The sequence below is a fragment of the Corythoichthys intestinalis genome, chromosome 5 (genome assembly GCF_030265065.1).
Source record: "Corythoichthys intestinalis isolate RoL2023-P3 chromosome 5, ASM3026506v1, whole genome shotgun sequence".
Taxonomy (NCBI): domain Eukaryota; kingdom Metazoa; phylum Chordata; class Actinopteri; order Syngnathiformes; family Syngnathidae; genus Corythoichthys; species Corythoichthys intestinalis.
In genome coordinates this window covers 44,389,007-44,416,571 of record NC_080399.1, presented here as the reverse complement: position 1 = coordinate 44,416,571, position 27,565 = coordinate 44,389,007, and the positions used below count along the sequence as shown (strand labels likewise).

Sequence of the window (27,565 nt, the reverse complement as noted above, 5' to 3'; positions counted from 1 at the left end):
AAGCTCATTCCTTTTTTCCTTGGCGTGTTTGAAAATATTTACCCAATGACAATCTTCCAATCCACAGGAGTCCCTACCTTGACTTGATGACAAGTGCGCTTGAGTCCCTTCCCCCGCCGTCATGCAATAATGTCCCGCCAAGTGTGCGTATTAATGTCCCGCTGCCGGTGAAGTCGACACCTTAATGTTCGTCTTGGATGCATACACACGTTTGGCACTTTCTGCCCATCGCTTGCCAATTAGGGAAACGCCAGTGGCGCCGAAGAGCCACGACCCAGAAGATGTTTTCTGTACAAATTGGCGTTTTCTGTTTGAATAGTCCTCCCTTGACTTGACGGCTGAATTTTTTTCTATGACTATGCTTGTAACTCTGGTTACTCCTATAGGGAATAATCTATCCTCTTTTTATTGAAATTTCATGTCATTAAATTCCTTTCAGTCCTTCCCATCAATCCAATTTTTTTTTTTTTTAAGCATTTTTCCAATGCAAAAATAAAAGCCCCGCATTGAATACAAATAGAGAACAGAAAGTGGTATTATAAAGTGTAATCATTGCACAGACTGTACTATGCATGTCTGGAAATGTGCCTTAAACTCATTCAGCGTAAAAGATATTTAGAATCTTAAAATTCAGTGCTAAATGTCTTTTGTTTTGTAAGAGAGGTGCATCAGTGACTGAGACTTCTCTACTGTGATTGCTACGACTTTAGACTTGATTAGCACAACATACTACAATTGCCCACATATGGCAGTGATGCACCAATTAAGATTTGATCATCAGACCAGTTTGCGACTACACATAAAAAATATTGAGAATAGTGGTTGGTTGCTCAGTTGCTTAAAATCGGACATGTTTAGTGATATTGTTGTTGATAAATTACAATAAATATATTCTTTAAAAATGTCAATTAAAAAAAACTGCTGGAAAATTTTTAATAAATATATTATAAATAATTATTACAGTTGGCATATTTTAAATTATTTGCATGTCTATAAAATAAGGTGGCATGCTGTCCATTTTTTAAAACTTTATCTGGCAAATGAGAAGCCAAGTTTGTGCATGGTGATGTCACTCATGAGGTCTACTGACAATTTGCTGTGTCTGCTCTACTCAGCTCGCCTCCTGCTGCTACCTCATTTGTTTTTCTTTTCTTTTTTTTCCCCGCAATGAAGGGGTCGCAGCATTCCCGGGAAGGGACAGCGAAAGACTGGCTGTGAGTGCGTCTGCTTCGCAACTAATTGTGAGCGGCGGGTGTCGAGCTGCGAGTGCGCCATCTGTTTGTGGCGGAGGAACATCTTGTCGCACTGCCGTAGTCTGAGCAGACACGTGCGCCAATAAGCACGAAGGAAAGTGAAGCAACGGGTCAAAAGAGCACCGTGAGGACGGAAGGACGCGAAAAGGCCTGCACGCCGACATGCTGCCAAAGCCCAATGGGCTCTGGTAGCAGCAGGAACAGTTCAATTCCATGTATTTTCTTTTGGAAAAAAATACATATATATTTGGTGCTGCCGTTCCTAAAATGACTCCTTTAAGACTTTAGTAAAAAGCTACACAAAAAAAGATTTACGATGAAGGCTGTTTTTTAAATGACAAAATCAGTCTTTAATTTTCTGATGTCATGGAGGATATGATCTATTTTGATAAAAGTAAACATTTTTAATTTTATTTTATTTTTATTTTTTTGCCAAGAAGCCAAATTCTAAGCTTTTACTGACGCAGAATGTTTAACAGTTTCGAACAGGAATTGTTGAAATTCATTTAACATTTTTTAAAATAATGAAGAAAAAAAACTTGTGTGTAAGTATTAAATTTCTCTTTTTTTTTTAAAGACAAACTAGATAATTAAAAAGCGAGGCTAGAATTTTCGAATACAGAAGTTCTAGTTTCAATCATTTTTTTTCATTTATTCTTGTAAACAAAAAAAACAAAAACAAATATTGACATTATTCACATGAGTTACCAAGGTTTGTCTTGTAAAACTGAGTATTGTTCATTTTCCCTTTGGTCTGCATTTATTTTAAAAAAAATGTTTGACCAATATTTTTATCATGTTTTATTTATACCAGCGTTATAATTGTCTTTCCGGTCTTTATTTTTTCTTTTTATACAATATCGGCATATTACTCAAATATATTTTGTTGTTCTGTTTTGACCGTACACATTTATACTGTGATTTGAAGTTTTTCAAATTAACTTTAATCTTGCAAAATAACCACCTATTGTTTGGTAACATTACAATTCAAGGAATAAAACCTCTCTGAATTTTATGAATTTTTCTGCCTACTACTACATTATTAGATTGCGATGTTGGTGGTTCGCTGAGGGCTACGCATTTTTTAGGTGGTTGTTGGCATGAGAAGTTAGGGAACAACTGGTGGCTCACATTCATTATCTATCTAAAATTGACTACGATAGACAATGAAAATTTAGCTTACTTGGATAAAAAAAAAACTTAAAATCTAAGAAATGTGATATGAATGTTTATATCTAGAGTTTTCTGTGTGACTGACAAGTGAAATGATGAGTGGGTAAAGGGGTGTGAACTGAGTAAAAGAGGAACCGAGGGGAGGGGGGCTTTTATTCGTTGTTGGATTAGGTAATTGTTTGGTTTCACACAAAGCCCCAAAAGGCCCTAATGTCCACGCCCACCTGGCCCCGTCTCCATTGAGACGAGCCCCCAGTTGTCTATGAGGCTCATGTTCTTACGAGGAAAGTATTGATTAGAACAAATGCCCCCCATGGAGCCGCAAGAAGAACAAGAAGATGATGAACCCCTCCCTCTGACAGACCCACCCCTACCCAGGATCCCGCTATCCCTCCAGGCAATCCAAGCATGCTTGGCATCTTAAAAGCTGTCATTCAAAGACCATTTTGTCTTATTAGAGGTTTTATTTGGAAAGATTACTGCATTAGAGCTCATTAAGTGCTGTACCAACAGACCAAAATGCTTAATCAAGTGCAATAATGCAGCATTTTTTCCACATCAAATGTATATGAATTCACGTAAATACGGTAAATGTTTTGCTAACTCTTATTATTTTAAATTTCATGTTGAAGAATTAGTATTTCTTTTCACTGGGCTTGTCCTCTAAAGGGGCACCACAGGACACCATTTCCTTAATATTAAATTTGGTAATTAAACAACGATTTTTTTCTTAATTCTTAAGACACTGTTTATCTGTAAACCCCAAACATGAACATAATAAGAGTAATACTAATAAACAATAATCAGGCTTTCAATTGTTTTTTGCATTGCGTGTGATGAGCATATAATCTTGCCAGCCAGCCGCACAAAAAAAGAAATAAATCCTCCAAGAAAGAACGAATTGTTGCAATACAAGATAACATCTAAGCACGCACAAAAAAGAAGAAATTATGGCGATTTATATATATATATATATTAGGGCTGTCAAACGATTAAAATTTTTAATCGAGTTAATTACAGCTTAAGAATTGATTAATCGCTTAAAAATTTATTAATCGTAATTAATCGCAATTAATCGCAATTCAAACCATCTATAAAATATGCCATATTTTTCTGCAAATTATATATATATTCTGTAAAATAATTTGTTGGAATGGAAAGATAAGACAAGATGGATATATACATTCAACATACGGTACATAAGGACTATAGTGGGCATTTCACTCTACTGTCATTTAAATCTGTCTATGCTGTCCTCACTCCGAAGCGTCTACTTTTTCCAAAGCTAGACAGCTAGTGAACGACGCCTTAATAATCAGACGTCTTCCTTTTTCATCTGATTTATTAATAAAATGGCCTCAAACCACTGTCCTCTTTAGACCGTAGTGAAACTACAAAATAAAAGTACACAAGCATTGCATTAGCAACAACGTTAGCTTAGCACGCTATACAGGTTCACTAAACAAACAAAAAGCGTCTCATACAAAAAATATAACATTTCGCTTACTAACATAATATGTACATTCTTTACAACAACCATACTTACGGACAAATCTTGTCCAAGGATCATATAAGCACAACATTACAACGTAGGCGTCAGCCCGAATCGTCGTGCAGCCATATTGAACGGGCAAGAAAGCAATAAACCATGTCGCAAAGCGACCAAAAGAGTTCGCTGTTAGACAGCACAAAAAACTTGCTGTAAAACTTACCAAAAGGCAGAATACTGTCTGAGCGGGACATGTGCGTTAATTGCGTCAAATATTTTAACGTGACTAATTAAAAAAATTAATTACCGCACGTTAACGCGATAATTTTGACAGCCCTAATACATATATGTATTATATTATATATATATATATATATATATATAAATATATATATATATATATATATATATATATATATATATACAGTGCCTTGCAAAAGTATTCGGCCCCCTTGAACCTTGCAACCTTTCGCCACATTTCAGGCTTCAAACATAAAGATATAAATTTTTAATTTTTTGTCAAGAATCAACAACAAGTGGGACACAATCGTGAAGTGGAACAAAATTTATTGGATAATTTAAACTTTTTTAACAAATAAAAAAATGAAAAGTGGGGCATGCAATATTATTTGGCCCCCTTGCTTTAATACTTTGTAACGCCACCTTTTGCTCCAGTTACAGCTGCAAGTCGCTTGGGGTATGTTTCTATCAGTTTTGCACATCGACAGACTGACATTCTTGCCCATTCTTCCTTGCAAAACAGCTCGAGCTCAGTGAGGTTGGATGGAGAGTGTTTGTGAACAGCAGTCTTCAGCTCTTTCCACAGATTCTCGATTGGATTCAGGTCTGGACTTTGACTTGGCCATTCTAACACCTGGATACGTTTATTTTTGAACCATTCCATTGTAAATTTGGCTTTATGCTTTGGATCATTGTCCTGTTGGAAGATAAATCTCCGTCCCAGTCTCAGGTCTTGTGCAGATACCAACAGGTTTTCTTCCAGAATGTTCCTGTATTTGGCTGCATCCATCTTCCCGTCAATTTTAACCATCTTCCCTGTCCCTGCTGAAGAAAAGCAGGCCCACACCATGATGCTGCCACCACCATGTTTGACAGTGGGGATGGTGTGTTCAGGGTGATGAGCTGTGTTGCTTTTACGCCAAACATATCGTTTTGCATTGTGGCCAAAAAGTTCAATTTTGGTTTCATCTGACCAGAGCACCTTCTTCCACATGTTTGGCGTGTCTCCCAGGTGGCTTGTGGCAAACTTTAAACGAGACTTTTTATGGATATCTTTGAGAAATGGCTTTCTTCTTGCCACTCTTCCATAAAGGCCAGATTTGTGCAGTGTACGACTGATTGTTGTCCTATGGACAGACTCTCCCACCTCAGCTGTAGATCTCTGCAGTTCATCCAGAGTGATCATGGGCCTCTTGGCTGCATCTCTGATCAGTTTTCTCCTTGTTTGAGAAGAAAGTTTGGAAGGACGGCAGGGTCTTGGTAGATTTGCAGTGGTCTGATGCTCCTTCCATTTCAATATGATGGGTTGCACAGTGCTCCTTGAGATGTTTAAAGCTTGGGAAATCTTTTTGTATCCAAATCCGGCTTTAAACTTCTCCACAACAGTATCTCGGACCTGCCTGGTGTGTTCCTTGGTTTTCATAATGCTCTCTGCACTTTAAACAGAACCCTGAGACTATCACAGAGCAGGTGCATTTATACGGAGACTTGATTACACACAGATGGATTCTATTTATCATCATCGGTTATTTAGGACAACATTGGATCATTCAGAGATCCTCACTGAACTTCTGGAGTGAGTTTGCTGCACTGAAAGTAAAGGGGCCGAATAATATTGCACGCCCCACTTTTCAGTTTTTTATTTGTTAAAAAAGTTTCAATTATCCAATAAATGTTGTTCCACTTCACAATTGTGTCCCACTTGCTGTTGATTCTTGACAAAAAAATTAAATTTCATATCTTTATGTTTGAAGCCTGAAATGTGGCGAAAGGTTGCAAGATTCAAGGGGGCCGAATACTTTTGCAAGGCACTGTATATATAATATATATATATATATATATATATATATATATATATATCGTATTGGCCCAATATAAGACGGTGTTTTTTTGCAATGAAATAAGATTGGAAAAGAGGGGGTCGTCTTATATTCGCGGTCTAGACATTATTCCCATTCACGACGCTAAATGACGCCAGATATAATTGAAGCGATGTTCTTTTATGACAGATCTCAGCTACTCTCCCCATTCACGACGCTAGATGGCGCCAGATATCATTGAAGCGATGTTTTCTCATGACAGATCTCAGCTACTCGTTTAACCAGTTTGCATTATTTTATTGCAATGTTTTTCCTTATTCAGATTTCTTTCAAGACTACAGCTACAGTTAGACTTCACTTTGATTGTTAATGTAGTTATTGCAATTTTGTTTTTTATCACAATGGATTGGTGTATTTACATTTCAAAAACCAGAAGCCATTCATTTACGAATGTGATTGCACTTTAGTTTACATATTTAAATGTTCAGATATTAAGATATGAATGAGGCAAAATAACATGCTTTTTCTCTCAAATATATTGCTATATTCATTTGTTTCAGCTGGACTGTAATTATTTTCTGCATAAAAAATAATTTGGTGTTAGAAAAGTATTCTTTCAAACTTGAGTCTTGGAAAAAGAGGGGGTCGTCTTATAACCAGGGCCGTCTTTTATTGGGCCAATACGGTATATTTAAACACTACAAGCCAAAAAGCTGGACACACCTCATTCAATGCAACACAAATGAACGTCCCAACCCCATTGATAAAGCATTAAATTCCACTAATCAAACCTGAAAAGGCATACTTGTGAAGTCAAAAACCATTTTAAGTGACTCCCTCTTGAAGCTCATCAAAAAAATGGCAGAAAAAAAGTAATCAGAGCAAAGGGTGGCTACTTTAAAGATACTAGAATAAAATATATGATTTTAGTTATTTCACCTTTTTTTGCTAAGTACATAATTCCAACATGTTAATTTTTAGTTTTATTGCCTTAACAGAAAGCAATGAAGAACAAACAAGAACAAGAAAATAAACTAATTAATGTATTACATGTAAAGAATTTCAAGAATTATAGCTTGCTAAAATTTTGAGATCATTAGGATTGTAGTTGCGTCTGTCATGCCCAATTAAATGAAGCATCTAGTATCCACTGTCTATCACACATGCACGGGATGCTGACATGTGACATCACATGGTAAAATGGCATCTGTGAGATTGATTGACGGAGAAAACAAATGGACAATTATGAAGTATTTCTCCACAAGATATTCACGCAATATATTGGAAACCAAACGTTGTATTACGATATGAGCATTGTGTCACTTGATAGCCCATCTCATTCTCTCTCTCTGGTACGCTCTCTCGCACTTATTCTGTAATTTTCTTCCCCCCATTTTTACTTGCATTAAAAACAAGACATTTTTTCGTCCTTCGCAAAGGCTACAGTTGGTTTTAGTTCTATGAGAATGAGTGTATAGCAAAACTAATTATCAGATTTTCCACCGAACGGCTTAAAAGATGGTGGGTGTTTTAATCATGATGAAAAACTTGTTTCTGTCCCAACTGCTAGCAGGGCACGCAAACCTATTTGTCGGGGGTTTATTACCTGCTCATATCGGACAGTCTTAAAATGTAAGATGTTCTTTTTACATCTTTTTTTTTTTTTTTTTTTTTTTGGGGGGGGGGGTTAAAGGCCAAATCAATTGAAAGAGTGTAATTTTTGCACTTGTGTTGCATACCAGGCAGGAGAAGGAGTCGTTCATACGGTGCTGCAATGTTTGCTTCTGCAAAATGCTGAAAAGGCGAGCATGGTCAAAACGGCTTGGAGACGCCGCCACCAGCTCCTCGACACCCTGGCGCTCAGACGGATCGAGACCTAAAAAAACAAAAACAAAAAATGTTTAACCTCATAGTTGTAAGTGTCTGTAAAACCACAGCCCTGTAAATGGTAAAACAAAAGTCTTTTTTTTTTTTTTTAAAGATTGCTCAGGAAACAAAAACACAGTCATGTGTTAACTTTTGATATTTACTAACAATTTTAATAATTTTTGTTTAAAAAATGATTTCGGCAATTATTTTAAGAGGGTGACAAAATATGAATCTGCAGTATAAAATGGGTCAGAAGCCTCATAGAGATCTTTTTCCAAGCTCGCCAGAGGCTCAAGATCGCACACTGGGCACCATTTACAAAAAGTTGCCAATTGCACTGGAATTGCTGGATGCCGGGATCAGGGATCTCAAGCAAAGCTTACAATTCACGCAGATTTACCTCTTCCTATCAAAGAAGCGTCACAAGATTTTATAGCTCACGAGACCTTGAAAATATGGAGACAATTCAGAGAGCAGTTTGGCCTGCATACCAGATCAAGACTACCTCCGGTTAACCAAAACCACTTATTTCTACCATCGTGTTCCGACCTAGTCTTCGAGTCGTGGTCGAAAAAGGGCCTGAAAATTCTTGACAATTTTTATATTGATGGCATATTCCCCTCATTAGCCGAGTTGTCAAAGATTTTTACTCTCCCAAACTCTCTCTTATTCTGTTACTTTTAAATACAACATTTTATTCAGAAGCTTTTTCCTCACTTCCCAAACTGCCCCCCACCCCAAAAACTCTGATGGATGCCCTTCTTGTACTCACACCAATACAGAAAGGCTTAATGTCTACACTGTATGCTTTAATTTTTTAAAATCAATCCAACCTTCTTAAACACGCTCAGAACAATCTGGAACCAAGACCTCAACATTAATGTATCTGATGAACAATGGAATTACATGATCGATCTTGTTCATGCGTCATCAATATGGCCTAGGCATCAACTCTTACAGTGCAAAATTCTACACAGGAGCCAGTTTAAAAATGTGAGGTTGGCCAAAACTTTCCCTGGAATATCAGATGCGTGCAACAGATGCAAACTTTCGCCAGCCAATCATATACATATGTTTTGGTCATGTCCCAAATTAAATGTCTTTTGGCAAACTATTTTTGACACTTTAGGAAAAGTGCTTTGTACCAAGCTGAACCCTGACCCCCTAACTGCAATTTTTGGAACATCTCCATCACCCGCTTTGTCTAAACCATATAGGATACTCATTGCTTTCACAACACCGCTTGCTAGGAGGCTTACTCTCCTCATCCCCACCTACACACAATAAATGGATCCAAGAAATTCTGCAAAATTTGAGACTTGAAAAAATCAGATTTTCCCAAAAAGGTTCCCTGCAAACCTTTGATAGATAATGACAGCCTTTTCTACTCTACATAGATTCCATAACTATTGAAGCTGAAAACCACTGCGCTACCAACCCACTCCCCCTTTTTTTGTGTGTGTGTGGTGTGTAAGTTGTGAATGAGGATGTCTGTTGTCTTGTTTGTGCTGGGACGGTACCTGAGAAGGTCACTAAGTGTCATCGAAACTAATTAACTACTAACTAACTTACTTACTAACTACTAACTAATTAATGTGTGAAAATTAAAAATTAAAAAAAAAGTTGGGGGAAAAAAAAAAATAAAAAAATCACGATACAAACCAGCATGTCAGCTACAATAACGTCATTTGAAATCGTCAGGGTACAAAATAAAATACTGTGAGATCATGTTAAGAAAAAAACTTGTACGCTTCCTTTCTTAAACAAATTGAAAACAATGTTTCGACTTAAAGAAAAAGTAAATTGTTTGCTTATTTCACCTGATGTCATGTTGGTTTGGTATCTGTTACAATACAAAAAATATTGATTTTGTCATATTTTGAGTTTTGTTTTTATGAATCAATAAAAATGGCACTTAGGTATATAAGGCTTTTACCTTCATGGTGACATTGGAGAATTCCCGCCTTTAAGTAGTTCCAAGCTATGGACAACGATGCAGAGATTAGGTAGGCCAGGGACACGATCGCTGCTGTTTTTCTTTTCTTCTAAATTTGTTTACGTATGTATGGTATTATAGCAGTATGAGGGAGAAAGTGAGAAAAAAACAGCCGGTGGCAACATTTAGCGCTTCCCCCTGAGCTCGTGTAAACACGGGAAGCTGGCAGCGCCAAGGCAGTCAAGCGTTTGTCACCTCCTTTGGCGACCGATCCTTGGTGAGATCGCCAATATGACCATCGTGCCAGGGGAAACAGCAGAAGAGACGAGCAGTCGCCAAGCAGTGACCATAAGAAGGGTGAAGTTACTTTATATGCTTGTGTGTGATTCCTTGTACGTTAAATTAAAAAACCATAACCTCAATTAAATGACGTCTACTAAAAATTGCTGAAAGTTATAGCATTTTTTTTTCCAAAGTTGAAGAAAAAAAGAATCTAAAGAAAATCAAAAGAAACAAAACTGTACACTGTAGTTGTAAGACAATGTGTTCAGAAAAGAACATTTGACCAAATTTTGAAATTTTTCATTCATTCAATCTGAAAAAAAATAAGAGTAAAATTAGTGTAAACGGCTCGGAAAATAAATGAATAGTAAAATAGATACAGGAAAAAAAATTGAAAGGGATATCAAAATTTTTTCCTTCAAGTCAGTATCACAAATACAAGCAGAAAGCCTACCAAGATAAAGAAAATTTATTTGCTATCTAAAAAGGCCTAATTGCAAACGTCATTCGACTATTTTTTAGGGACTGTTTGCTTTTTGCCAAACTTATTATGGTCTGCGAACAAAGAGGCAAAGTTGGATCCCAAAGCAGACAACAACAACTCTGGGAGTGCGTGACAAGGATTTATTTAACACAAAAAACATGCGAGCCTTAAGGGATCAAAAAACAAACTACAGGTTAACCAAGGCTATGGGCAATGGGCAGAGTGCCACACTAGGATAAAAATAAACATGGACTATAGATTGATACGCCCGCCACTTGAGTGACCAAAATGAGGCGAAATTACAAATACTATTACAATTGCCAAATGCAGAAGGGCTGACAAAAAATTTGTTGTTACAAGGAAATACTATTAGGTCATATTTATCTGGTCAGATTATAGTTATGGTGATATTGACAATAAAGCAAACTTTGAACTAGAGATGTCCCGATCCGATATTTGGATCGGATCGGACGCCGATATGGGCAAAAAAATATGTGCATCGGTATCGGATCGGCCGACACCGAAAAATTCCGATCCAGACTTCCGATCCAGTTTTTTCTTTAAATTCCATTCTGGGTTTTCCAGCGCACCGATTTACATAATCCATTCAGTTTTTGCTTCGGTTTCCCTAAAATCCGGTCCACATTTTACGGCACACCTTCAACACACTTTATTACCGTCTCCCAATTTACCGAGAGACTTTATCGGTAAAAATGTCAGCTGTGTGGGATCATTTCACCTTAAAGGACTACAAAGACGAAGAGGCACAGTGCAACATATGCCTCAATAAAGTCAAGCGTGGTGGTAAAGCTGTAAGAAGTTTTAATACAACCAACCTAATCAAGCATTTAGCGAAATACCACCACAAACAATATAAGAAGTATGTTAAGAAAACTGAAGACAAAAAGAAAGGTCCTACGCAACTAACACTGGCAGAAACTTTTGCTATGCGTGACAAACTGGCACTCGACAGTCCCAAAGCCCAGGGAATAACAAGAGTCGAAGAATTCATTCTGGATGACGAGCCATTATCTCGCATGAGTAAAGACGCACCATCCAACACTTAGAACCACGGTACAACATGCCCAGCCGTCATTACATCCTTGAGCAGTTCAGCCGTGGAAGATTCGAGAACGATTCACAAACATCCAAATTCCGATTATTGAAATATGTCAAGTAAAGCGGAAGTAATACACAGCACGGTCTTGGGGACGCAATGAGAAACGGAACGCATTGCGTCCTGAGAGTAAACCTCATGCTTGTCATAGACCCGGGTAATGCCAATGCTCAACTCACGGCTTTAGCTCAACTCATGCCGCTGGATAAAAAACACAAGAATACCTGACTGCTGCTGACAGCCGCTACACTCTACGTCAACATTGTTTTACTGTAGATAATAGATATCATATGTATATAGAACTAGATGCAAGATGACAGACTCGACGGCGTTAGCAACACTGAAGTATGGAAAACTACATGCGTTAGTAAACAGCCGCCATCTTAAAGCAGGAGACTTCCCTAGTGGGCTGTTGTGAACCTTCCAAGCGAACGTAATTAACTTTTTATCTAAAATACTCCTAAATCGGCAAAATCTTGACTTGAATCTATCTTCAAAACAGTTTTTAAAACTTTAACATGTCGAAAGTAGACGGAAGGGAAATTATGGAATAACGGGAGCAATTTTAACAACTTTAACAGTTGATTCGCAAAATTAAATGAACTGAATGTAGTTTAAAGCTGCTGATACCGAATGGGGACTTGAGTATTTTATTTCCTGTTTTAAAATGTTAACTTGATACTGAAATAGTCGTTTATTTAAACCTGAGAGGCTTTCTATACAATTATTGTAACTAACGAAACATTAAAAGCCTCTAATAGCTTGGAGGGTTTGTGGGATTTTCCACTGAGGTTGTTTGTGTGTTTTGCTTTTTGAAGATAGTTTACAATATTATTTGCACGTTTTACTGACTGACTATGCCATTTCTGTTTGTTATTTATAATGTTTTGTGTTTGTCACTGAATAAACAGGTCAGTTTCAACCGTTGTGTGTTATTCAAACTCACCTAATTCAGCTGGCTAGTTGTTATCAAGAGGACTAAAACCGTTTTCAACATGAGTCTGACAACTAAGTAAGGAGGCTAAATAACAAACTTTAACACATGCTCAGATAGGCCGGTATCGGTATCGGCCAGTATCGGTATCGGATCGGAAGTGCAAAACAATATCGGTATCGGATCGGAAGTGCAAAAACCTGGATCAGGGCATCCCTACTTTGAACTTTGACTTTTGATGAGAACATCTCACATGTACATATAAACACAAATAGTACATCATTCTTTTTTCTTGCAATTATTGATCTCAATAAAGCTTTTGGACAACATGATTCCATTTCTTGTTTTATTTAAAACAAGTGGTGCATGTGCAAAACAGGTCAGTAAATCACAATTTATAAAAATATTGGAAAAACATTAACGAAGGTGGAGCATAAATCGAGCATCATCAAGGTAGAATGCACGTAGTCTCGATATACGTCCATCAACGTAAGTGCGTTTTCCACCACTAAAAAAAAAAAACGAACAAAAAATGTGTAACACTTGAATTTATGCATATAAGGTAAAAAGCCAGTGTATTTCTTGTATTCAACTGTTTGTTTTCCATTTCTTTGTCGCTGAAGCTAATGCAAACCTAATGATGTCAGCTGTGACGCAATACAGAATTGTAGTCAAATTGAAGATATTTGTATCTGTTATTATTTTGTGGTGGCACCGTCTTGGTTCCACATCTGCCTTCATGAACACAAAATTCCCATATTCATGTATTAAGACACATTCAACTGGATGCTTTGGAGATTTTCAGGTCCCTGATTGAGTTTCCTTCCACTGCCATTAAATCAATAAAATACAAAACGATTTTGGTTGTGACGATTCTTAGCCATTTTTTCATGTTGTCCTCCCATGTCGTGATTATGGCAGATGGATGCAGCATTTCCAAATTGTCTTTTTAGAGGGATTTTGATGAGTAATGCCACTCCAGCTCCACTTTGTTTCGGTTGGAGAAAGTGTAAAATGCAAGTCATGAGCAGAAATGCAGAAGTACCTCGGAAACTTGTCTATAGCACAGTACGAGAGGTAAGTGCTTGACATAAATACAACTCCAACATAAGGCCATAAACTGTACATAACATAATTTAGAAACATAAAACTTAAGCTTAAGTAGACATTGTTCAGCTTTGGAGCAAGGAAGTTAAGGAAAATTTGAGTGAAAAAGTGGAGCATCGAGATGAGCATTAGCGTAGCCGGCAGCGTGTCATGAAAACACAATTGCAAAAAAAGCCAAACGCTGTCTTTGCACGAGCGAAAGCAAAGATGACGCCGGTCAAGTTGAGGCCATCCTTAATGGTTCAAAGTTCATTTCCAGTCCTTGCAGGCTTGTCCATTAATGGCCGTGCCCAATCAAAAGCCTAACACTCACTCTCTGCATTATTTCCATGGGAAGAGGGCGAGCGGCACACGTGGTGGCACAAAAGATGCAAAGACACGAAAGCGACGAGAAAGCGAAGAAAGCGCCACGCCCGCGGCTGGCTTTTTCATTTGCGACACTGCCACTTTTTTGTTTTGTGTTTGTCTGTAAGATAACGATGAAGAAGCCCCCGCCAGTCATTTGTGGGGGTCTCCTCCCTCCCTCACACATTTGGCGTCTTTGTGGCTTTTGTCCCACGCAGAAGAAAAAGACAGCAAAAGTGAAATTTTCACAATCAGCTACTCATTGAGATGAGCTTTTTTCTTTCACTGTGCCCTTTGGCGAGGGGAGGGGTCAATAGGGGGTTGAGGGAGTGACTCACGTCTAATTCCGATGTAGGTCACTTTGCATGGGCTGGTTAGGACCATCACACATTTCTTATTATCCCTCAACATACCTAATAATAATAATAATAATAATTAGGCTAAGAGAAAGTGTTTTTTTTTTTGTTTTTTGTTTTTTTTTTGAGGAACATTTCTCGAGTAAAAAAAAATGAAATAAAATACTGCACTACTACAAGTTATAATTTTGGGAAGAACATACATTTATGTTTATTTATTTATTTATTTATTTTCATTCGATTAGCTTCACTATAAGCATAAATAATAATAAAGGGCTATTCTTTAAAAATGTTTTTTTCCCCTTCATGGGACTTTTTCCCTTAACATAAACTGTCCTACAAATGTGATATTTTGCATTTATGATAGTTTAGATTTTTATAATTGTTCATATTTTTAATGGTACAACTAATAATATACAAAAATACATACATTTGTTTATTCAAATTTTCTATTTCAATTTTTAAAAAATGACGATTCTGTACATAAATAGAAAAAGTGCTCTACGATACAAGCTTATCTATTCGAATTTTTTTTCCTCAACATGAAAAAAATTCTAAATACATTTGTGATCAAAGGTTTTGTAGCCACTCTACTTAAAAGGCAACATTTGCTAAGTTTGAATTAACCTTTAAATGAAATACAAAAGGGTACATTCAATCTCACAATTTATGAGATTTTTTAAAGAATGTGTTTGTAATTTTTACATTTATTAAAAAAAAAAAACTATGGAATTTTAATTCATTGCAAAAAATGCATAAAATACATACTGTAATGTAAAAATCTCTGAAGAATATTACACGTACAAAACTTTTTTCAAAATTTCAAAAACATTAAAAGATTTTTCCTGTTTTTAAAAATCACAAAATTCTAAAATGAGATCGAGAAAGAGAGCTCAAGCTCGATGCGCACACACACACACACCTAAACACACACCCATTTACAATATGTATACAAAGTATTTATTTGTGTATGCATGGGCATGTGTGTAAATTTAATCGTAGATTTTTATTTATTCTATATCTGTAGTAGTTTTATTTTTAACGGTGCAATTTGTTGACCTTGAAGTTAAAAAAAACAACAACAAATAAATGAATTTGAATTGAAACTAAGTGTTTCTGTACAATTGGCATCCTCTGTGGCTTTTGTCTGGCGTGGAAGAAAAAGCCATCTAAAGTGCCATTACCACAATCAACTTCTTCATCCTGCCCCGTGCCCTATGGCGACGATAAAATGGGGGTTCCTTATCTAATTCCGATGTAGGTCACTTTACATCGTCGGGATTGTGTAGTGTTGATGATTTGAAGAAGCCGAGAAAAGCCGTAAGAGACAAAGAAATATGGATCCGTGACAATGACGAACAAAGCGGGGGGTAGCGCGAGCGAGGAGGCCTGGTATTGATTGACGCTGTTGCTGCCTGTCAACTTCAACTTTCAGCTATTATACAGCGCGTGTGTGCATGATGGAGATGGATGGGGCAGGGATGTTGGGGGGGGCATCTGTGGCCCAGATGGCGCCTTTTGGTCCACATTGTCTGCGGCTTTCCGCACTTACCACGTCGGAGGCGTTTTGAGGCACCCAAGAACAATTAAAGTGGGACGGGCGCAACTCCAGGCTATGGCAAGGTCAAAGTCATATTAAGTTATTGATTACCCGCCGACGGCTTATTATTACTTTAAACAAGATCAGGGCAGTGAACGGGGAAGAAGGGAATATAGGTCCACGCATTTGCTCAAAAAATCTTACATTTTTAATCCAAAAATCCAAATTCCAAAATTTGAAAAAAGAGGCACAAAAGTAATTTTCCTACATGTTACAGTTTCATGTATAAGAAATGAAAGCATGTCCTGTTACCTACATAAGTATTTTATTTTGTTTTTCTTGTTTTTGTTTTAAATGTAAATAAGCTCCATCTATACTTCATGGAGTTCGATTATCGCGAGGGTGGGGGGTCCCCATTAACCGCGAAAAACGAGGGATCACTGTATTTTTGTTTTTATTGTGTCTTCCGTATTATAATGAGACTTGTATGAATGTTTTTATGTTTTTGATTCTAATTATTGTGTCTTGCTAATATCCTTGTGTTGTAAAACACTTTTTTGGAACAATTTTGCTATACAAATAAATTTGCCTTGTTGTGCCTTAGTGTCATTTGATTTGTGTAAATGTGCGCATTAAAGAAAAAAAAAAAAAAAAAAAAAAAAAAAAAAAAAAAAAAAGGCGATTATATTTTCAGCCCATACCTCAATGTCGAATATGAAAGATTTACCAACATGGACCATGTCGAGGTGTGATAGTGATAGCTGAGGTTAGCGCGCCGTCTCTTCATTTCCATCCTATGTGTGCAGAGCGCCGGTCTTCACGGCTACGGTCACATCTATGTGACAAGCAGCAGCGGAGGCTGATGGCAGCTTATCGATGCACGACCTTTCACTTTCAGGTGCGGCGGCGTGAGAGATGAGAACCGAATGGCCCGACGGAGCGTGGCAGCTGGCGAGACTGAGACAAAGATGAGGATAGACAGGTCGCCAGCCCATGTCGGATGTCGTTCTCAGAGTGACAAATATGAGTTTGGCGGAAAAAGTTTGAGTCCTAAAGACGCAGCTGGTGAGTGTCGTGGCCAAAAGACAGACAAGATGTGTTTCAACAGACAACTGAAGCTTTGACATGCAATTTTGAGACAACAAATAGGAGTCTTTGATTAGTTTTAGCAAAAAAATACAAACCAAATTCATACATTCACATTTTAATGTGATATACTGTATATTGAAAATTGCAAGTTTAAAGTCCAGTTCAGGTCCCGGATATGGTCATTTTTGTGTCTTGTGAATAAAAATGACTGGCTAAATATCTTCAACGGTTCTCTAAAATGTTTTAATTAAATGAAATATATGAATAAAATCAGGTTAACAGTTTAAAAAGAAACATTTAAAAAGTGGACCTATACCTACATCCTCCAGTGGCCTTAAATGGAAGGAATTGGATAGTTGTCCGATAATTACTTTTTAATCGATATCCCGATATTGTCCAACTCCAAAAAATCCGATACCAATTTTAAACCGATACAGATATATGCAGTCGTGGACTTAACATATTATGGCCAATTGTATTGTGATGCCTCACTGGATGTTTCAGTAATGATAAATGGAACAACTTTAAGGTTTTCCAAATAAACATTCTGTGAAAAATAAGAGAACAACTGAAGTAATGGAAAAAGTGCCTATATTGCACAAATATGTTTATTGTTGAAATGAAAATAGTGCAAAATTCAGTTTTCTGGATCAAGTGCAAAGTGCCAGAAAGGGTATTTATTCTGTCTTCAGCGGTTGTGTGGGTACACAAATTGACAGATAGCAAACAAATTAGGTTATGAGAAGTCAGATGATGGAGTAAAGTTTGAATTGGCCTTACTGTCATCTTGCATGTTTCCCTTGACAAGAGCATTAATACTTTTTTGTATAGTTAAAACAACAAAACTTTGTGTCAATGATATGAAATAAAGTCACAAATAAAGCAAAGTATAGACAGGTTGTCAATTTAAATAGCAGTTGGCAGTACCGCTTGCAAGCAATGAAACAATGTAACCACATTTCTTCCACAAATGCAAACAAAAAAACACATCTCCAACATGCTACACAACGTTCATGAATATAAAACAAGGAAGAATATAATTTACAAGCAACGCTTGTATAAGGCATGCACAACATGGTGAGATGGCAAGAACCGCTATGGTACAAGTGGCGTCAGACGTTAGCGCGTCCATTTAGCTCTCTCTATTCGCAATGAGATTGCTTCGACGTATGATTACGTCAGCAGAACATGTTGGAACTTTTAGAAAACTAATTACACCATGCGCCAGCAGGAGGCGTCAAAACACCAGAAACACAGGCTGGCAATAAGTGGACATGACAGCACTGCCATATGCATATTGGCCCAAAACAGATAATGAAAAAACAATGTCGGTTTTATTCGAGTTCATTTTAAAATGCTTTTTTTTGGCCGATATCATCAACTACCCAATAATATCAGACAACTATAGAATAGGTCTGTTTTGTTTTGCCTGAATTTTTGAATTGACGTACTCAATGTAAATCTGCCCAACACCTTCATATAGGAATAGGAATGGGATTAAAAAAAACATTCAGTTATGAATTAAAAAAAAAAAATCAAAAACCCACTCACCCCCTGCCCTGTTTTTTTGGGTGCTGCTTACAGTAAATTCTGGTGTGCCTTAGAGACCAAAACACAAACTTTTTAGCAGTTGTAGCAGCTTGTTGCTGGCTGGCTTTAGCTTCTGTCTCTTCAGGCTCGTGAGGAGCTGGCTGGCTCCTCCAGGCGGCTTAAAAAATGGGAACAACGGAGGGAGATCCTTTCTTTCCTCTCATGGAGTTTTTGTGCTTGGATGATTTTGCATGGGACTCTAGCGCCTTCATGCCCATTGTACCCAGCTGAATTTTTTTTGCATAAAATGCAAAAAGTCTTGAACACACCCCTATCCACTGGTTTGAGCCAAAGGCGAAATGATTGTTTACTCAACTACGCTTCATTGAATTTAATTTTCCCCCAACACTCTAATATGAAGTGTATGGCTAGGTGTAAAAAAATCTGTGTCTGTGTTATGTAGAGTAGGCCTGCACAATATATCGTTTGAATATCGCCATCATGATGTGCGCAAGCCCAATAGTTTTATCGCAAGATGTACGATTATTTTTATTATTTTATTTTTTGAACACATAAACTTTTGGTTTGCTTCATAAAAGCAGCAAGTGTGCCGAGACATGACTTCCTGAATCCCTTTTATATAAAGCAATCTTCATCGTTTACAGATAAACCCCCTAAAATGTATCATAGGAGTACAATCATATATAGCGGTTTTGTAATTTTATGCACTTTCAGTTCATAAATAAATGTATAATAAATACAATTAAAGTAAATCGAAGCACCTTAAATATAGAATGCAACAATAAAAAAATTACAGAAACTAAGATAACATTTGTATAATGAAGAAAATGAAAATTTAAAGACTATACAGAAAAAAATTAAGAATACAAGGACAAAAGAGAAAAAAAACATGGGGGGAAACTCATGAAAAAAAATCGAATAAAATACTGAATGCAGTACAAAAACATGGTGAGTCAACCAAAGTCTTCCCAATATATGATATGTATAATAACCATGATCTTTTTCAGCCGGTCGCACAGCACACCAAATTGAAGAAACACCCATATTTGTAGTCTTTCAGTGAGCCAATACTGTTTTGACTTGGGTTAGCAAATCAAAAGAACAACAGAATATCCCATAAACTATCAGTGCTTGCAGTCGGCGATTTTGACTCGGGGCTGTTTTGCGTTTTCAATGATTGGCTCCGACCAGTTTATTGATTTAGGATATGTTATTTAATCAAAATGACAAATGACACTTTGAGGAGAAATGAGACACGGATAAGTTACATACAGGCCTGTCGCGATAACAAATTTAAGTAGGCTACATATTGTCTCAAATTACTGCCGATATGGGAGATTGTCAAATTTTTTTTTTACCAATTCAACCACTAATCTAGTGACAATACATCCTAAAAAAATCACCCATTCAAATGCAATAAATTGTTATTATTAAATAAAACATAAACTATATTAAAAACAATAAATATTTTTTTAAAAACCACACACACACACACAATGCATAACGAGTCATTTGAAAGCTAGCTAAATCCAGAATATGAAATAGATGAGAAACCCAATGCCATTTTTTTAGAGTCCATCAAAAGTGTTTACACATTATTTGATCCAAAATGACTGTCATTTGTTCTGCAAAGTGCAAGTTAGCAAATTTAAAGCCAAATTATTCATTGCCAATCAGATTTCTCATAAAGGGTGTAATTTTAAAGCTTTTCTTAGTGTAGAATCTGAATTATGTGAGATAATTCCAGAAATCGTTATTTATATGTTGAACATACGCGCTTTTATTTGGAAATGTTCACCGGAAGTACATTTGCAAAGCCGCTAAATGTAAGCTTTACACTTTGTTTTAAAAAAAAAAAAAAAAAAAAAAAAAAAGTGCACTTCTCTTTTCGTCACGCATGTGGTGTCAGTAATACATTATTTTTTCGTGTGCAAATGCTGTTAACCAGCGATTTTTCATGTTTATAGTGTCACCTTTTAACCGCAAGGTTGCATTTTGGAGAAGACTGCCAATGTTTTATAGCAGGCTAAAAGTGGTTAGTACGTTGTCTTTTCCCCCATTCGCCTCAATGTAGCAATGCTAACGTTTTACAATGTTTAATATAGATGTTTCCTTATTTTGTATGTCTGAACTTTAATTCTATTGCGTGTTGGTGACCCAAAAAAAATGTGAAAGAAATTGGAGTCTCATATGCCATCAACACGTACATGTACACACATGCACAAATGTATGCACGCACGCGGCGATAAAACACAGCCGTGATAATTACTGCCCTCTTTTTTATCTACTGTGCGATAAATGGGCTTATTGCATATTGCGACAGGATGAGTTACATACTTCATAAATTTTAAGACCCAGATATGAAAATTTATTATTTTTTCAAGTCTTTTTAAGGTATTATTTCCAAATTCATAAATTCAATACTTTTAAGACTTTTTAAGACCCTGTGGGAACCATGGACAAAAGAGACAAAAAGTTTTCTCAGAGGAGGAAAAAGAATGGTAGGCTACTAGGATATACAGCATAAACATTGGCCCGGCTTTCATTCGCTGGCGTGACACCACCGCCCCCCAACCGAATTGTTCTGAAACCCCAATCGTCAGTGACGAGTTCGGGTGGTGGTGGTGGTGTGTGTGTGTGTGGGGGGGTGCTAGCCAAACTTAAAGTGCACGTGACACGAATAAGCATGTTTATGCTCCTGAATGATATGGACCGCTTGGATGTGTGTGGAAGCGATCGCTATATTTATTTAGTTTTTTTAATCCCGCGCCATGAAAATGAGTGACTTCCGGCTTCGGTCTTGCATTGAGGAGGAGGGCGCTGTGACGTGTACGGTAGAAGACGTCCTCTTCACTATACAGCGTACTGTTGTGTATGAGGACGAAGGATTGAGCTGATTTTGCGGATTAATACGTTTATTTTTCGCATCACGCCAGCCAAACGGCTGCAGAAAAATCATTCTGTATGAGGGAGAGGCATATGCGCCTTTTTGGAGTTTCAAAAGGTTCCCATTCACCATGGATATTTACTGTGGGACCATTGGACTTGGAAGTGAGTAAACATCTCGTTTTGTATTATGTCAAATACGAATACAGCGATTACAATGTAAACACTACAAACTTTCTTTAAATAAAGAACTACTTACGTTTGATCATTGATAGGCATGTAAAAAGCTGTCCTCATGCACATTAGCAGCACGTTAGCTGCACAACAACTGCAGCCACCCTCCTCCGGGGAACGAACTGTAAAGTGCTCTCCGCCGGGCGGTTTGCCGATCCGCGAAGACAATCGACAACCCAGTCGTCATGTCAATAAATCCAGGCTAGTTATGTGTGATTTTCCGCTTCGAAGACTTTGAAACATCACTCGGTTCGGGTTAGCATGTCGGCTAGCTGTCACGCCTTTTGGTTTGTTTACATTCTCCGAAGCCGGGGAAGGGAAATGACATATGTCCGATTTAGGTGTCATAAAATATCGTTCGGGAGGTGCGACAGTAAAGGTGAAGTCGACAGTTTTCACCATTATGGAGTAATTTTGCCATGTCGTCCTGAATAAATGCATTTTTATTATTTCATATTCCATTTAGCACAAGACTGTTATTTGTCATGACCATGCCATTTATTTAGCAATTGGGGAAAATACTTGGATAAAAACAATATCCTGTAAAAATATTGAAGAGACAGAAACAACGACATTTTGCGGCTCTCTTCGTCGCGTTTTCCTCGTTCTGAATAATTTCCCCTCAATGGGCTGAATAGTAAAACCGATGAGCCCAGTCTACCGCTGACGTCATCCACCTGTTGGGGACGCTAAAGCCCTATAATGGTAGGCATGGCTAACCGGCAGATTAAAAGACTAATTTCTCGTCATCTGCGCTGTGCTAAATTGTTGTATATAGTCGAATCGTCTCAAAATATGATTCTAATTCACATAATAATGCCATTTAAGACTTTTTTTTTCTCCTGTCGTATGCTCTTTAAGCCACACGGTTGCTAACCATCATATGCTATTGTTTAGCCACAACTGGATTCTTTAACTTATTACTTTTCATCCTTCACATAGCATCCATCACCAGGCGACCATCATGATTTTACGACACTATGCGGTGGTGTGCTGGTCCTCATGAGAAATGCAGTGTTGGTCCTTATGGGAAACGCAGTCTTCCTTAAGGCAAAACATTACCACTTTTGTCCACCGGCGTATGCTAAAATCGACCAAACTGAAAAGTTACCAAGTGTTGCTTTAAGGTTTGAAAAAAAATGATACATTGGCGTCGATGTATTTCAAGATTTAATTCTATATTTCAAGGAATTTAACCAAAATAAATTAGAAAAAGCTGCACTACAATTTGTGCCCTCGCTTATCCCAGAGAAATTCGCCATCGCTATTTACATAATTCTGCACACGAAGCAAGTGTTACTTGGCAACATGAAATTTGGTAGACATGTCAATGATTAGTAGACTTATAGTGAGATCCAGAAAAATCCTGTCTGAAAAGAAATACTGTATGTACGAATTCTGCCAGGAAGCATGGCATTTTGTTTTGAATCAACCATATAGCCTTGTTCAGGAAATCCCCAATAATTTCATTTCTAATTGTTGAAAATTTGCTTTTACGGCTTTTCAAAAGTAAAAAAAGTTTGATGACTCACCATGAAGATGACTTGCATAAACTTGTGCAAATAAACTCTAAAGGTCATATACAGTATGTATTTTGTGCCATAGTTAGCATCTGAATAGTTTCACAGGTGCCCCAAATTGGTTTTCCTATAAATAATAGTTCGAAGTACAGCTTTTCACACTCATGTGACAATTAATTATTCTCAAAGATGTTTTAAAATATTGCTTTTACACCATTCAAAACCTTGATGAAGGCCAGAGTTCAACCTCACCAAAGCATTTAATCATGATTTCATTTGCAAGTTCAACAAAACGAAAACAAAAAGACCATATAAAGTTGTTCAAGTGAAATAGTTTTTGTCTGCGTAATTATTGTATGATGATAGTTGATAAGTGGGAAGACAGCTTCATTACAAGGCAAAAAAAAGAAGACGGGTCATGAAGGTCAAGTATGTCTGCTCAGTCTCATTAGCTTTAACGAAAAACACAAACGCACACTCGCATCGCCATTTTCTCCTACTTTGCTGTCAGAACCTAGTTAACTGTCCTTGTGCTCATCAACACCAACACTCATTAGTAAAACTTACCCTCCTGTTGCTTCTAACTGTGTCAAACACACACATATATGCACACAAACAACACACACGCTTGAGAGCTATTTCACAGACACCTTCTATTTCCTGTTGCCATTAAGGTTTCAATCTCTTCCATTAGATGCCGGCAAGTGTCCTCGCAAAGTGAAGTGATAAACGATGACAAATGACAAGGATGGAGATGTGACAGAGTCGAAAACAAGAACGTGTCAATATTTAAGGAGGACAAAAATTGGTGTCATTAAATGATTTTTAGTCGTTCAGTCACCCAACTTGTAGTTCAAAACACATGCATATAGAATCTTCTTTTCTGATTTTTTTTCCCCTGATATGACCCCAATTTTTTCTTCCCTCCTGTTTTTGGGGGATTTTTCCAGTGTTGACTTTTTGATGGATTAACATACAGTATGATTGTATTGTTATAATTCAAAATGTCGCTGAAAAATTGGTGTTCATTCAGGATATATGCTAATTAGTTATTATTAAACCAGTGGTCATTTCTTTGGGCAGTTATTCAGCTGCAGCAAATTGTATGTATTAAAAGTGTATCTTTTGTGCATGGGAGTGTGTGTGTTAAAAATAAAAACCCTCCAGGAAGAGTGTCAGTTTACATCTAAGGCCTCTTTTTCAATTGAACAAAGTGTCATTAACTTTAGTTCAAACATTGCTCAGAACTCCAGACTCACCGCTGTTCCAGCGACAGAGTCTGGGGACCCCGCCGCGAATCAAATTCCCAGGGCGGAACAAGCCACAGCAAACAGACAGCGAAGTGGACCAATCAGCGACGGGCGGACTTGAAATTGGTAAAGCAACAAGAAACTCTGGCGCGACGAAGTAAACATACGAGGGGAGCGGTGAATTTCATTCAACATGGCTAGCGCGAGACAGCTGTTGGGGTTTTAACGACTCGATGTGTTTTTGGTAGGGCTGTCAAAGTTATCGCGTTAACGGGCGTTAATTAATTTTTTAAATTAATCACGTTAAAATATTTGACGCAATTAACGCAGATGCCTCGCTCAGAGAGATTTAAATGACAGTACACAGTGAAACGCTCACTTGTTGTGTTTTATGGAGTTTTGCTGCCCTCTGCTGGCGCTTGGGTGCGACTGATTTTATTGGCTTCAGCAACCATGTGCATCGTGTAAGTAATTATTGACATCAACAATGGCGGGCTACTAGTTTATTTTTTGATTGAAAATTTTACACATTTTATTAAAACGAAAACATTAAGAGGGATTTTGATATAAAATTTCGATAACTTGTACTAACATTTTTCTTTTAAGAACTACAAGTCTTTCTATCCATGGATCGCTTTAACAGAATCTAATAATGTTAATGCCATTTTGTTGATTTATTGTTATAATAAACAAGTAGTCCTTATGTACCGTATGTTGAATGTATATATCCATCTTGTGTCTTATCTTTCCATTCCAACAATAATTTACAGAAAAATATGGCATATTTTATAGATGGTTTGAATTGCGATTAATTACGATTAATTAATTTTTAAACTGTAATTAACTCGATTAAAAATTTTTATTGTTTGACAGCCCTAGTTTTTGGTCATTTAAAACTGAAGTTACCGCAGATTGGAACATATTCTCGGCTCTCCTGTTCGTCATCTGTGTTGTTGTGGAGACGACTTCCGATGCGCAACAGTGACGTTGCTCGTTAAGAAAGCAACAAGACATGCTCACGCAAATAAACAAATCTGATTGCACAGAGGATTTCGTTCTGGCTTGTGAGGCCAATGAGGAGCTGGGTCCCAGACTGTTCTGCCGGTGTTTGAAAATTACAGGGAGAACAGTCTGGCCATGCCAGGCAAGTTCAAACCCACATGTTACAAAAAACAAAAATCTAAATTTTAACAGCCTTAGAGAAGAAATCACCTTTACTATATGCATACCAGCGGGAAAAAAATCTTGTCTGACACAATTGAATGGAAAATGGTAAATGGAGAGTACTTATATAACGCATTTATCTAATTTGTTACAATTCCCAAAGCTTTTTACATTAGCACACATTTACCCTTTCACTGACATATTTACACACCAATGGTGCTGCTGCTGTGCAAGGTGCTGCCAACCCACTGGGGGCAAATTAGGGTTCAGTGGACATGACACCATTTGGATTTTTATATGACTCTTTGAAAATGCGAGAGGACAAAAAATGACTAGGCATTTTCAGAGTAAAAACCTTTTCACCAATTAGTTATTCATGATAGCTGTTAACTCACACAAGAATCTGCACTTACTGATGGGTGAGGTTGGCTGGTTTTCGGCAGACCTGCAGTTGTTGGCGTTTTTGCTGCTGGGGGCCGGTGTGGGTTTGTATGACTGTCCAGTGGCCCGGTACATGGCCTGTACCCACAGGACGCGGTCTTGATCGTCATCACAGGCAAACACTACCAGGTCGCCCTCACGCACTGCATTGAAAAACACCTGACCGCCTTGCAGGCCTGAGTAGACAGATGGGGGCACGCAAAGTTAGTGCAAGTCAGAAGAAGCACATTTCTTGTCTAAACATACAGGTTACAGCAAATGCTCTGGTTCCTGTGGACCAAAACCTTCAAGTCACGCTAATATGCAGAACCTCATATATACCCGCATTTGTGAGGTTCTGGACTCACAGATTCACCTATTATAATGGCTGTCAATTCTTGACGGACTTTCACTATTCACGCTCAGGCCTTGCCCTTATCCAAAGTATCTTGAAATATTTGGAATTATTAACATCAACCCTCCAACCAACAAATAATAGATTAATCAACTACTAATTGATGATGACATTTTATCGAATAATATTTCAAAGATCGATAAATCTTTTGCAGACACCTTGTTTTCAGAGCAATGTAGCTTAAAGCAGAAATTCAGAGTTTTCATCATAAGGCTTAACGTAATTTCCTGAATATAAGGCGCACCCTTGTATAACACGCACCCCAAATTTACTTGTAAAAACTAGGGAAAATTACCCGTGTAAAACGCGCACCCTAATTTTAGCACCAATAAACAGAAGAATACAAGAAAACCGAGCTCGTGTATAGATACAGAAATTTCATTTTACTGACTGGTGACAAGCATAGCACATTGGTAGTTCAAAAGATTACCGTAAACTGACAATATGTACGATATTAATATGATCTGATAACTTCTTGAACATACCAGAATCCAGGAGAAAACAAAACAGATGTGACTTTTCTTTTACAGGCTGCAGTATAACTTGCTCATTTCATCATGATGAATACATGTTTCCTCCATGGATTGATACGGTAAAATGAAAGTGAGAACGTAAGTCGGAAACCCGAGAGAGCTCATCGCTGTCGACACGACAGTAACAATAGGAACTATTGTTATTTGGGTTTGAACTTCCCGAGGGACACAGTTAGTTAGTATAGTTGTTGGACACAGGAAGTCTGTGTTGTTACGTTTGTTATGGTCCGAGTTGCAGAGCTGCAATAAACGTTGACTCAAATGAGTTCAAGAAACTAAATTCTGTGCTTTATGAAGAGTGAAAAAAAGCACAATTTAACACAGACGAAATCATTCAGCGGATCAGAGTGAAGTATTACCAAAACCAAATGGTGACGTCACGTATCGTAATGGTCGGCAACGGGTCGCCGCATATGTTTCTTCAACACAACATGGCCGTGTCAATAAAAAAAAAAATCGGTTTTATAATGTGCACCATGATTTTACAATTTGATTTTGGGGGGAAAAGTGCGGGTAATATTCAGGAAATTACAGTAATCTTCGAGTTAGCGGGTTAAA

General features: G+C 37.4%; 1 protein-coding gene across 1 annotated transcript in view; it reads right to left on the bottom strand.

Annotated features, from left to right (window-relative positions):
• cadps2 (Ca++-dependent secretion activator 2) overlaps positions 1-27,565 on the bottom strand; it is a 289,750-nt gene that overhangs the window by 161,261 nt on the left and 100,924 nt on the right. Inside the window, exons 11-12 of the mRNA XM_057837859.1 lie at positions 26,053-26,256; positions 7,715-7,851 (exon numbers count right to left, since the gene is read on the bottom strand). Coding sequence (XP_057693842.1) covers positions 7,715-7,851; positions 26,053-26,256 — 341 coding nt within the window. The remainder of the gene's footprint in view (positions 1-7,714; positions 7,852-26,052; positions 26,257-27,565) is intronic.